Here is a 14,468-nt window from a genome sequence, read left to right on the forward strand (position 1 = left end):
AATGATTCCTTTCACAACGTTAATAAGTTCTCAGAGCATGGTAAAGCCGAATATTATACATGAACAGTATCTGCGTGCATTCTATCACTAACACTCACATGTGAACAGGCTCAGAGTACACCCTGTCGCCGACTGGCGAGCTTGCTGCACAACCGAAATCTCTTGCTTACATCGTAACAGTTATTCATCCTTTGTACATCTTCGGTAACTTAACAATAATCATTTGTGTACTGAATTCGCTAGTTTACTGCATAGCGTTAGTATTGTGGTGAAGCCCTAATGATTCAAAGCCTGCTCTTAGCACCAGTTATGCCAAAAGAGGACTTTAATCATTAATATTTAATAAAGTAAAACAGCAGTGGTTCCCCTACATATTTACTGTCAAGTAAGATCCGTTCCCAAGGCTCGCGTTCCCCCTCTCCACTCTCGTGATTCGCCATCGCACCTCGTTATCACTGCCTCCGTGGGAACCGGCTTATTTTTGAGACCTATTTAATGCAGTGAACTGACTTCGGCTGCCTTCCGAATTTCAATAAATAAAACATTTGTAAAAATAAATACCCCTCAAAACGAGGAACGCCTCACAGGGCAAAGGGACGAATGTTAATCATGATGACAGACCTTGGTTTACATTTCTAGTCAGCAACGATATCATATAGAAAATTGACGTAATAATTCGCGAAAACCGACGTTTTGCAGTGTCTCGTCATTAATCGCAGATTTCTATGATCATTTTACGTGAGATCGTGACCAAACAATAATTAGTGTACAACAAGTTCTGTGTTCGTTGGGTTGAAAAACTAAGAAGTATCAGAATTTTCTGCAGAGGGATTAAGTCAGCTCGTTAAGAGCTAAGACAAGAACTCAAATTCGAATGATGATTAATGTAGAGAGGAATACTAGGATTTAGTTTTAAGCGCAGATCATTTTTGGTCAATTGTTCTCAAACTGCAACTGATTGATGACAAGATTCATCAGTAAATAAACGTACTTCTTTTGCATTACTTGCTTTCTCTAGGCAGAGAAGGCAGTTTCAGTAATGATGCATGACATAGTCAGGGGCTTCTAAGCCAAATACCACGCGAGCTGGTAGTGAGGCAGAGCGATTCTCAGCTGGAAATATTTTCTAGGGGAGTTCCAGTTCCGGCATTTGCCTAACAATCAAGGGAAACCGAAAATCATGGTAGGAATCTGGGATGGCAACAACTTTTATTTAATTCTTGATCAATGTGGTTCAAATGGCTCTGAGCACTATAGGACTTAACTTCTGAGGTCATCAGTCCTCTAGGACTTAGAACTACTTAAACCTAACTAACCTAAGGACATCACACATATCCATGCCCGAGGCAGGATTCGAACCTGCGACCGTAGAGGTCGCGCGGTTCCAGACTCAAGCGCCTAGAGCCGCTCGGCCACACCGGCTGGTCAGTGTGTTCCAGACAAATTATATTAAAGTGTAGTGTATGTGAAAAAGTATTTTCTTTGCGTATACAGAGTAATCACAACGACTTTTATAGTATACCTATGTTCCGGTAGCACGAGGCTGTAGTAGACACATTCAGTTGGTTGAAGAGGTGCCTGAAAGATGCATGTCCACACACAGTGCTAATTACTTTCTTTTCCTCAATGAATATTTATGCCTATGTGTGAGTTGCCGAAGAAAATAGCCATAAAGAAAATCGAGTCAAACGTACAAAGAACTTCAAATCATAAGCCCACTATCAGTTACACGTTGCATCCCCTCTAGCCTGAATGCATGCACAAATTTGGTTGGACATGGTTTTCATGGAGCCATTGTATCTTCTCCTAAGGCAAGCTGGACCACAACTGTTGTAAATGGTCCTAGATACCATGGTTTGTCGCTGGGTATGATTTTGTTGCATTCTCCTTTTGCACACGCAGGAAGACACAGAGAAAAGTCAATTGATTAACAGACACACATGCACACACACAATCAATAAACACAACTCTTCATTTAGTAATGATCTTATCTTTTGTAGCTGTCCTACCTGCTATCCTTTGACTGAAGAAGCGTGGGATTATCTGTACATACATTGAAGCGTCTAAGAAACTGGTATAGGCATGCGTGTTCAAGTACAGAGATATGTAAACAGGCAGAATACAGCGCAGAGGTCGGCAACGGCTATATAAGACAATAAGTGTCTGGCGCAGTTGTTAGATCGGCTACTGCTGCTACAATGGCAGGTTACCAAGATTTAAGTGAGTTTGAACGTAGTGTTATAGTCGGCGCACGAGCGATGGGGCACAGCATCTCCGAGGTAGTGATAAAGTTGGGATTTTCGCGTACGACCATTTCGCGAGGCTACCGTGTACTTCAGGAGTCCGGAAAATATCAAATCTCCGACATCGCTGCGGCCGGAAAAAGATTCTGCAAGAACAGGACCAACGACGAAAGGCCTCCTCAGGGGACACCGCCTTGACGTAATGCTGCCCGTGCGGGCGAGGAGGTTTGCGTGCTCTAGATCCGGAGGGATATGCCAATTGTGATATCTGGCGGAATACCTGGTACCTCAAGATGTCAAAAGACTGCCGAAAGAGTCCGAAGAATTACTGTAGTACGTGCCGTTGTAACGATTTAGCGATATCTGTAAAATTAATAATAATAATTTGAAGTAAGAAAATCTTACGGCTGTTTCTCTGACACCTTAAAGGATGACCTGACTGAGGGTGGAAAGGGATGCCTTAAAAAGTACGTCTAGAGTTTCACACTCTAAACTTAATTCAGTGGTCAGAACAGAAAAATAAGAAAGGAAATGAAATGGATTACCATGAAATTCACGTACATGTAATTCCATATGTAACGGTCCATTGTTGTCATCAAGAAAGTAGACTGTGATAAATAAGTAAATAAAATAAATAAATAAACATCTGATCAAAGGGTCTTGTATAACCATGAATAATCTGTGGCAACGTGATGAATAACAAACAAAAATCACCTATGTTGTGTTCACAAATTAATACTCAAATTTTGTTTGATGAAAAGGCGTGACATGTAGTAAAAGTTCGAACACTGGTTTAACCTAACCATTGCACGTTGGCTAACTAAACTAGTAGATCAATCTGTACTGCTGTCTTTGACAGTTTCTAAGTTCAAGCTGCTAATAGATACACACTTCGACACATGAGTATGATTGTCTGACCATCGCAGACGGTAACTGACCGGCAACTAGAACTGCGAATGGTCGAATGAAGCAGTACGGCTCTTAGAACTATTTGGCTGATGAAGGAAGTAGTCTCGGTTTTCAGCGCCTTGTGTGATGTCACACGTAATAGCTGGAGGATGGATTCACAACTTTAATGTTTCTGTGTGCACAGCCATGCATCGCATCAGACGGTGAACACAGCAGAAAGGTTTTTAGCACCAATTTCTTGTAAACTGTGTAACCTCAGTGTTTATCGCGAATATATGAGGATTTCGTGTTTCCATGAAAGGAGTAGTTTTGTTAGAAGTACTTCAATATATTTGAGCTCAGAATATGTTCTGAGATTCCACAACAGATTGACGGCAATAAGATTGGCCACTAGTTTCGTGGATAACAAGTATTATCATTTTTATACACAGGTGCGCTTTTGTTGAATCACTGGGAACCATTTTTTGTTCAAGACATCTGCGGTATGTAAGGGTTCAAAGGGACTAACACGTCTGCAAATTCTGTATAGAATCTGGCACGGATTCCACCGGGCCAACGGAATCTTGTATGATTGTAATGATTTTAGTTGTCTCTCTACGTCACAAACATCTACACCGCTCATCTTTGCAGTGGTGCAAGAGGTAAACTAGGACAGTACAGCCGGCCGAAGTGGCCGTGCGGTTAAAGGCGCTGCAGTCTGGAACCGCAAGACCGCTACGGTCGCAGGTTCGAATCCTGCCTCGGGCATGGATGTTTGTGATGTCCTTAGGTTAGTTAGGTTTAACTAGTTCTAAGTTCTAGGGGACTAATGATCTCAGCAGTTGAGTCCCATAGTGCTCAGAGCCATTTGAACCATTTTTAGGACAGTACATCTGCGTCTTCCTCAGAAAAGTAACATCGGAAAGCAGAGTTCAGTATTTCTGCTTTGTCTTTGCTACACTCTATTTTAGTTCCTGTGTCATCCGTCCCTGTCTGGACATCTTGGTGCTGCTGACAGCCTTTACATATGATCAGAATTCCTCTAGGGTTTTGTGAGGGACCCTTGTCTTCCTGCACTATCCAACGCCTTAACACATATAGTCCAACATCAACTAACAAACTGCCTAATTACAAACAATCTACTAGACGAATACCAATCAGGTTTGTGTAGAAGTCGCGGCGCAGCATCTGTGTTAATAAAGTAACAGGTGACCTGAAGCTTGCCACGGGTGCACAGGAAGTGACTATAATGTGATTCTTACACTTGAGCAAACTCTTTGACACTATCGACTTCGACGTAGTATTTATAGAATAAAAATCCTCTTCAGTTACCAGAAATTTCCTTAATTTATTCCACGACCGTTTTCGAAACTTAAAGTTTCGTCCTCAGGTGACACCAACTGAGATCAAGAGGAAAATCCACTAACGTACTAGTACCACAGGGCTAACAAACTATAATGAAAGCTACAGCTGTGAAAAGTAGTATACTCACATAATATGGGAACATAAATAAATGTGTGCCGATCGGATCAGCCAGTGATGGGCGGGAGGGGGTGGGGGGCGGCGGGGGTTCACACCCACGTCAAACAAACGAAAAGGACAAACGTTAACTTTGGGAAGGATTCCGGACAGAAGTGAACTCAACAATAACTTAAATAAATAAGTAGTTGAATTCAGACGTAGCAATAGCAACCACAGCTCCCTCCTAGACAGCACGACACGGAAGTGACTAGTCCAGCCGGCTCAGAAGCCACCTGACAGTGGAGGCGGAAGTGACTGACGTAGGAGCTAGTGAGGTGGGGATCTGAAGTAAACAGCCGCAGAAGTGCGAGAAACGGTGGCTGACTGGTCCGTCCGCTGATGTAAGTGTGGTTCAAAGATCGGTACAAAATAGAACTAAAACTATATGCCAAGTACAGTAACATACAAACATTGCGAATCGGCAAAAATGCCTAAAAGCCAACCAAACAGAGTGCATCAGATTAATAAAATATAAGATAAAAACAGTGTGCGATTTGCAGGGGGGGATGGGGGGGATTTCCCCTCCTCTGCATCAGACCATCCCATCTTCTGGCTTTAGGTTATGCATCCCAACCTGGGATGTTTATTTCCCACGCACTGGAGTAAAACTTTACATATAATTTAAATTTGTGGAGCTGAACACTGAAAGTTTTTAATAAGTCTTACTATTAATACCATTAATATGTTTCAATTTTCTATCATCATAATAAGTACAGCTTTTCACAAATGTGCCTCTACTTTTTGAATTCCCCTCGTATACGTGTATGTAGATGATTTTGTAAATAAGCTTTACCTATAACGTACTTTTAAAGATATAACAAGGGATGGCTTTTCTGATAGTGCGTACGCATAATAGTGAGTTTTGGCATTAACATCTATTTATAAATAGGTGTTTAACCATGCGTAGCACCACGGTCCAAGCTAGTAACATATATAATTCTACTAACCCCCTAAGACATCCCCCCACTGGTAAAAGCACAAATCGCACACTGGATAAAAATACAACTAAAACAGTGGGTGCGGATGATATATAAAAATATATCTAATAATTGAGCAATAAGGCAATGAGATGTGAGATGTGGTAGGAGAATGATGCTAAGTGTTAGGATAGGTGCCTATGTGCAGAGTCGTCCATGCAGAGCAAAAACATCTTAGTATAAAAAGTTTAGTTAGGCTTAAAATGATAAACGCAAGAGAAATAACAATGTACATAAAAAACACTCTGCATCCACACATACCACACGTAATGAAAATAAGAGAGGAGCAAAAGCGGCTATCAACTAGAACTAGGAAAAGCGAGTATAGAAATTAAGCTTAGGTGTAATGGATGGGATCCTCGTGGTTGTGGCACAATAGGATTAATTCAACGAAAAAGTCGTAGAAATTGAATAACGTAATCTAACTTAGATAGATGGGAGGGTCAATTTCAAGACACAAAATGTAATAACACATAAACATAAGTATAGGAGGACGAGACGGAACTCATGACGATAAAAAGATAAAAGATAAAAATGCGACGAAAACGTGGGGTACTGATGGTATCGTAAAGTATATCCACAAGTCGAGCAATAAGACGATACAGTTGTAAGGTGGCCAGAAAAAGATGGAACAGCTGAGATCGTTAATCATGTGTTAGGAGCCTAAACATGGTTTTAATATAAAAAGCGTAGTCAGGATAAAACTGATATACCCAAAAGGAATATCAATGTGGACATATAGAACAGAACGAGGTTTCAGGTAACACGAACCGTTATAAAAATAAGTGAGACACGAAAGAGTCTCTAAATTACAACAGGCGAATAACGAAACTATGTCTACACGTAGTCGAGAAGAACATTAAAATTCAGGTACAATAGCATCGATGTGACAACAGAGTCATTAAAATAAAATAGCAGAAAGTAATGTTACGTATATGGGAGTGCCAATAATAAAGTAAATCTCCGTTAATAAAGAATGGAAGCTCGGAAGATTTTTGCGTGGTAGCCGAAACATATTACCATTCCTTCAACATGCACAAGAAATTGTTCGAGTTAACCACCAGCATCAAGTTTAGAAAAACATGTTTATGGAATATGTTTATTTCAAATTATGTCAAACAATATTTTAATGGGACTAACGCTGCCCCCCCCCCCCCCCCAAGTAGCTCACGAGAACAGCTGCGAAGAAAGAAATTCGAGCACTGTATTCCAAGAGAGACCACTGGAATAAAAAACCGTACCTAGCTCACCTACGTTTACCTAAAGAACTCGAAAGTTTCACTTTCGACTATACTTATAAGTACATTATGTACAGTATAAAGGTCTTTGGTGATGAAATAAAAAGCACCCGCAAAGGCTTAAGTTACGAACTAACATATCTACTTCAAATAACCCCACCCCCCCAAAATGGTTCTTCAAATTTCATAATAACGTAGAAAATCGCACTAATATTTGTTATAACGCTGATGAGATGAAAATACATAACAAAGGCCTCTCTTATAACACGTACCCAAATTCAACCATAAAGTAGCAACGGGCTTAGTAGCACACACCACGGCAGATTTAGTCCACGCAAAAACGATTGTTGTTCAAAAAAGCCATATCGCCATTAAGTTAAATAAGGTCATCTCTCATGAATTAGCTCAACAACATACTCATGTATCATGTTGGCCTGACACTCAAACTAGAGATCAATTGTTAGTCTGCAATATTGACAAAAGCTGGGGAAGGATCAAGCCCTGGCCATATGTGCAGATACAGACCGCACCTGTGTTGTCACCCTGGAGGTAGACTACGTACAGAGAACTCATGACTTTATTATTAGTATTTTCACTGAAGCTTGTCATTTCGCTTTACCTTCAAAATTTTTAAGTGAAATCAAAAAACAAATTTAAAAACAAACAAAAATATTTGACCCCTTCCAAAAAAGAACGTTATTGCCAATGAATCCTAAAACTCCCATGTTAAATGGTACACTGAAAAAACATAGGCTAAGCATAATGCTCGCCTTTGAGACATTGTTAACGTCATAGATTCTCCTGATTACTGGCTCACCAAAGAACTCAACTCTTTTCTTGACAAGCATTACCATTAGCCAGCTACCTACGCCACTAAGACTCGGCACGAGCTCATTGTCTGCTTAAACAAAACTCGTGTTACCAACAACACGTACATTGCAAGCTTGGACGGCACCAACATGCACACTACGTCCGCACGAAAGGAGTGACCCTCACAATCGAGAATAATTTGAAACAATACCTTAATCTCGATACAAAAATCATTAATGATTTCGTTACGCTCGTCCGACTTGTTCTTGAACACAATTACTTTCGATTTGGGGATGCTGTCTACAGACAGCGCGACTGTCTTGCCATGGGTTCGCCACTCGCGAGCATAGTTTAATGAAAAAGATATGGGCTTATCGAGAATTGGACCAGATTTGCGACTGGATTTAAGACTTCCTTACAGACAGAATTCAACACTTCGCTCTTAACGGAACAAAATAGGTAGACGTAAAGGTAAGTTCTGGAGTACCCCATGGAAGTGTGATAGGACCGTTACTGTTTACAATGTATATAAATGAACTAGTAGAAAACGTCGGGTGATATTTAAGGCTGTTCGCAGATGATACGGTTGCCTATAACAAAGTAGCAACGCCAGAAGATAGTAACCTGCAAAACGATCTCCAGAGAATTGATGAACCATGGCAGTTGACCCAACGAAAATAAATGTAACATACGGATCATACACAGGGAAAATAAATCCAATACTGTAAAGCTACACTATTGATGACAAACAGCTGGAAACAGTTTCTATAGTAAAATATCTAGGAGTAACTATGCAGAGTGACCTTAAGTGGAATGATTACATAAAACATAATGGGATAGCAGATGCCAGACAGATTCATAGGAAGAATCTTAAGCAACTGTAGCTCATCCACGAAGGAACTGGCTTATAAGACGCTTGTTAGACCGATTCTTGAGTATTGTTCATCTGTCTGGGATCCCTACCAGGTAGAACTATTAGAAGAGACAGAAGATCCAACGAAGAGCTGCGCGTTTCACTACGGAAACGTTTAGCCGGCGCGAGAGCATTTAGGAGATGTTCAGCAAACTCCACTGGCAGGCGTTACAAAAGATGCGTTCTGCATCATGGAAATATTTAATACCGAAATTTCGAGAGAGCACTTTACCGGAAGTGCGTCTTGCGTATTGACCACGAGGAGAAAATTCGAGGAATTGGAGCCAACACGGAGGCTTACCTACAATCATTCTTCCCACGCCTTATTCGCGAGTGGGACTGGGTTGGAGGGTTTAGTTAGTAGTACAAAAGGACCCTTCCCCACGCACCATTAGCTGTCTTGCGGAGTAGGATGTAGATGTAGTTGCTAATAATTTCGTCACCTATATCGAATTCCAATTTTTTGAAACTAATCCTACCCGCAAATACAATATTGTATGTTACCGGCGTTGCGATGATAATCTTTTCCTTTATAACTGCCCGAAGGAACAAATTACCCAATTCCAACAAAAACAGAATGGTTGTTGTTGTTTTTGGGATGTACTGGCGCTCAACGACGAGGTTATCAGAGTCAAATTTGAATGGTGTGCTTCCGCAAATACATTTTACGTTGGAGCATCACGAAAACTTATCACTACCTTATTTAGATCTTCGTATCTCCATATGGGGCGGCAATATTATGTTACGCATCTACAGGAGGAAGTCAACCACCAACAGCGTTATTCATGAGTCATCTAACTATCCATACAAGTACAAGGCAGGCGCATTGTGCGCCATGGAAAAGCGTTTGCGTGATGTACCTCTGAATGTGCGAAGTCATAACAAGGAACTCCAGACCAACGGCTATTCAGCGCAAGTCGTTGATTCTCTCGAGCGGGGCAGATTCTGATAAAGAAGCGAACCGGTATTAGCCAGGCGATTACCCTCACACCCGTTAATGAAGACATGCACAAGAAGAAGTACTGCCAAGTACTATACCTAGAGACAGTACCTGCGAAATCAGGTAAATGACTAAAGAAGGCTGGTATCCCACCAGCTTTCCATATAACATACCAAGTAGGCCGTCCGTTCAGACGGCATGAAACCTGAAATAAAAAACCACATACCCACTCGAGTATCTATAAAATCAAGTGAGGTGGGCTGTCACTGACAATACACAGGGCAAATAAAATGGACGTTTGCTATCAGATTTAGAGAACATCGGGATCTAAGTAATTCAAAATCTGCTTCAAGCAGCCATCTTAAGGCATGTAAACACTCATTCCTTCACATCAACAAAAACCTCAGCATCCTTCACCAGCATCCAAATGGACGCATCCTTGACATCCTTGAATAAATCGAAATTTTGCACAATCTCAACCAGAACTCCGAGTTTGCGCTAAATGAACAAATTAATATTTAAACACAATTTTATTCTAAATGACTATGGATTTCTCAAGCGCTAAATGCTGTGCACTTGTTCTAAGTGTTCCAAGCATCTTCTTTATTAACGGATAATTTCTTTTATCATTGACAGGCCCATCATGTGACATTACTTTCTGCTATTTTATCTTAATGACTATGTTGTCATATGGATGCCACTGTACCAGAATTTTAATGTTGTTATCCTCCACATGTGACATAGTTTCGTTACTCGCCTACATTAGTTGTAATTTAGAGACTCTTTTGTGTCTCACTTATTTTTATAACGGTTGGTGCCACGTGAAACACCGTTCTCTTTATATGCCCACATTGATAATCCTCTTGCGTATATCAGTTTTATCGTGACTAAGCTTCTTCATATTAAGACCTTGTTTATGGATCCTAAAGAGGAGGCCATACATGATTAGCGATTTCAGGGGTTGAGCAACGGTGTTCATGTCATCTGTCGTCTTGAAAATGGATCAGTTCCGAAGGTCTCTTGCCTTTCGACCGTTACAAATGAAACCATCAGCATCGTGTGTCCCAGCAGAAATCAGAAGTCCGGAACCACACTTATGACTGCATATGATTGAATGTACAGTAACGAAAATGGAAAGAAATTGTACAGTTTGGAAGAAAAATGCAAGGAAGAATACTGTGTGTGTAATGTGGCACTGCGTATTGACAGTTATACACTGTCTGACATCCAAAGTAAATGATATTGTACTATTAAATGGCATTTTCCTCTATTCCCATTGAAAGACCGATCGAAATAAATTATTTTTTAATTAGTATGATTTTTAATACATATTTATTTTGTTACACTCAGCACCAAGCAGCTAAATTAAAAAATAAAATATGAAGAAAATTGACAGTTTATTGTTTAATCAGAAGTGATAATGCTATTTTAAGTGCATGGGACATAAACACATAAAGCATAAAGAATGAGATATTTATTGTTGTTACTTAGAAAATGGGTCTACGAAATCTTCTGTGTCTTCAAAACGATTGTTGTCTTTTACAGGTTCTTAACTACATGTCTCGTCACATGAGTACTGGGAAAAAGCTGGTTGTTTCGTCACTTTTGGATATCACTAACGAAACAATGTTTGTGACTAAATCTGTGAGGGAATTAATGTTCGACGGATACTTCGATCTTCTGCTCAACTTTACAAATGAGCTGTCATTACCAATTCCATTTGAGGAGTTCGGATACTTTGTTGATGTACGTAAGCAAGATAACATTATTTTTACTGAAATTAAGCAACCATCAAATAATGACAATCAAAAGCATGAATATTTGTTACAAACTCTTGCCAGAGTGTTTCACGTTGTCACCGATAAACGCTGAGAGGTGGTAAGTCACATGCAAAGGATAATTTTTTGTCAAGGAACATTTCCTTTTAATCCATCGTTTATGTGCTACTCTGTTCACACGACCATAACATACTGAGAATGAACAACAACAGTTGTGCATACGTCACGTTATTTAAAGACGTCTAGGAGCAAATTTACGGCAGATGTTCAGAGAATCTGTTCTGAGCCTCATTGCGTACTTGATACTTTCCAAATAATGGCCGTCGGACTCCCTCGAGTGTAGTCGTATTCTGTCTCTGTCGAGAAGTGCATCATCGATCGGAACAGTCAGTTCAAATCAGGTACCTTCCTTCATTTTCTGCCAGTCTCATGGTTTAGATGTCTGTATTCTCTTACGCCTGCTTCAATATTTTCTCCTACCGTCGTTAAATTCAACATCTCCTGTGTTATCCAGAAATTTCCTCAAGGCCTTGCCTTTTTACCTATGTGATCGTCTGCTGTCTTCCCCATACCCTGTTTCATCTCTCAAAGCTACCTATTTGTCTTGTATTGTAATATTTCCGACCGCCCTTTCCTCGCCCCGTTTCAATCCAATATTGTCTGATCCTTCCTCTGTAGCTCTCAACAACGTCTGACTTCTTCAATTTATCCAACTCTCTTCTCCTTCATTTGCTACTTTTCTGTAATTTTTCCAGTTTTAATCTCCAGTTAATAACCAACAAATTGTGGTCAGAGTCTGCATCTATCCCTGGAATTGTGTAGCAGTTAAAAATCTGGTTTACAAATCTCAGTCTTACGATTATACACTCAATCTGAAACCTTGCAGTGTCCCCAGGTCTTTTACACCTACACAACCTTAAGCCAAGTGTTAGCCATGGTCAGATTATTCTCTGTGCAAGATACTACGAGACAACTTTCTCTGTCGTTTCTTTCCTACTATATTTCCTTCCCTTTCTTTTTCTACGATAGCAAATTTTCGTCTCCCTAAACTATTTGAAAGGTTTCTTTCACCTCATCATACATTTTCATCTCTTGACACGTAAATTATTATTATTTTGGTGGTTGTTGGTTACTGGTTACTGTAATGTCGGTCATTGTAGCTTACCCGCCCTCCTACTTTGTCATTCATTATTAGGCCTACTCCTCCATTATCCCTATTTGATTTTGTGTTCATAAACCTGGCCTGACAGAATGTACTGTTCTTCCTGCCACCGCAGTTCATTAACTCCCACTACATCTATCTTCAACCTCCCTATATCCCTTTCTAAATTCTCTAAGCTACCCTCTAATAGGCCCGTAGTACGCCAGTTTTATTTTTCCGATGGAATGTCGTCCGGCGATTCGAATGGGTGACTATTTTACCTCCGGAATATTTTAAAAAAGAGGATGGCATCGTCAGTTACCCGTACAGTAAAGCTGTATGCCATCGGGAATAAAATAACGGCTGTAATTTCCCCTTCCTTTCTCTAGTTCGCATTACGAGCACAGCAAGGCCATGTTCGCTAATGTTTAGAAGACCAGACCAGTCAGTCATCCAGACTGTTGCCTCTGCAGCATCGCAAAAAGACTGCTGCCCTATTCAGCAACCACGGATTAGCCTGGCCTCTCCGTTGAGGTCACACGTTATGGGTATCTCTATCACTGAGACACCAAAGTCACCCCACCTCGTCAAGGTCCATGGTTCGTGGAGGTTCTCGAGCTTTCTGACTCCAAATGTCAATTGCATGTAGTTCCCTTTGCAGTGTTCACTCGGAAACTGGTCGGTTGGACCCGCATTCACTTACAGCAGCAATACCTGTCGGGTTTCAAATCGATTGTCATTGGTAAAGGCGTAACACTTGTCTCTGGTCCCTGTCGGTTTGGATATTTATTACGACCACTCTTCTTACGCCATCTTACATGGCTGCGAGTGGTACCCAATCCCTGTAGACACGTCGGACAGCATACGCTAGTACACCAATAAATCGGGGAAAGTCATTCACAGTATGTTCATCGGCATGTGCAAACACGATAGCTCTTTTCAGCGATTTTGTCACGTCCCTATGACGAAAATTTCACTGCCCTGATACGCTATGGCAGACCTGCACGTACACATCATTTCACAGCCGTTGATGGTCATATAATCACCTGGTTCAAGTTCTACAACGCTAGAAGCGCTGTTTTAAGTGGGTAATTAATATTTTATCCGGCTCGCTTACATGAAACGTGACATTCACATTTCACGAGTGAAAAAGATTATATGCGAAAGAAGTAAATCTTTACAATTACGTAAGTGAGCAAATCTACGAAGACAATTAAACTTTTTTTTTTCTCCAAAAATTTGATTCCTATGACTTCGTCATTACTGCGTTTCTTTTGAACACCTACGGGTTTTGGAGACCTTACCTATTTTTTACCTCATCCCTTCGACGCTTCAACATACACTCCTCCCTTATCTGCAATCCGTCAGCTGCCCCTTTTCACAGTTGTAGAAGAGTGCGCTTCCTCCACTTCTGCTTTCTTTTGCAGCACGCTCCTTCTGAAACCCGTCGCCAAGCTATTAAAATCCTGCCATTATTCAGCATCTACGCGAATTCTTCCACTTCTATCTTACATTGTACCAAATTCCACACCTAAACAGAAAGCCCCTGGTCTTTTACACTTCATCCTTATTCCAGATAACACACTATTAGCTTTTCAAGGAATGGTTAACACCGCAATAACTGACACTCACCGCAATATGGTCACCAGTAATCGGAAGACATTTAACACACAGTCTCATAATTCCTGAAAAGCATCACTCATGATTGCCACTTTTAGCCCAATATAAAACTTTAGTGTTTTACCCTGCAGAGTGAAAGTCAAACAGATTTTACAAGGTGATTGGCGCAGGAGTGGGAATAATTTGCTACCTGCAGCAATTGTCCGTGAGAGAGAAAAATGACTTCTGTTGTGCTTACGGTATCTATTACCCACCCGAAAATGAACACAAGGTTGACGTTGCGATAGTGGATTCTTAATAAAAGTTCAGTCAATGGCGAAAATGAAGTCCTTCAAATTAAGTAAATCTGGGAGAGATGGTGCACATTTTCAAAATCGCATATGTACCCAAGTCCCATAG

At 40.6% G+C, this 14,468-nt stretch overlaps 1 protein-coding gene across 1 annotated transcript in view; it reads left to right on the forward strand.

Moving 5' to 3' along the window:
- The window catches only part of LOC126413120 (protein croquemort-like), a 78,889-nt gene that overhangs the window by 14,467 nt on the left and 49,954 nt on the right, over positions 1 to 14,468 (forward strand). The window contains exon 4 of the mRNA XM_050083012.1: positions 11,076 to 11,276. Within this exon, the coding sequence (XP_049938969.1) occupies positions 11,076 to 11,276 (201 nt within the window). The remainder of the gene's footprint in view (positions 1 to 11,075; positions 11,277 to 14,468) is intronic.

The sequence above is a fragment of the Schistocerca serialis genome, chromosome 7 (assembly GCF_023864345.2).
Source record: "Schistocerca serialis cubense isolate TAMUIC-IGC-003099 chromosome 7, iqSchSeri2.2, whole genome shotgun sequence".
NCBI classification, from domain to species: domain Eukaryota; kingdom Metazoa; phylum Arthropoda; class Insecta; order Orthoptera; family Acrididae; genus Schistocerca; species Schistocerca serialis.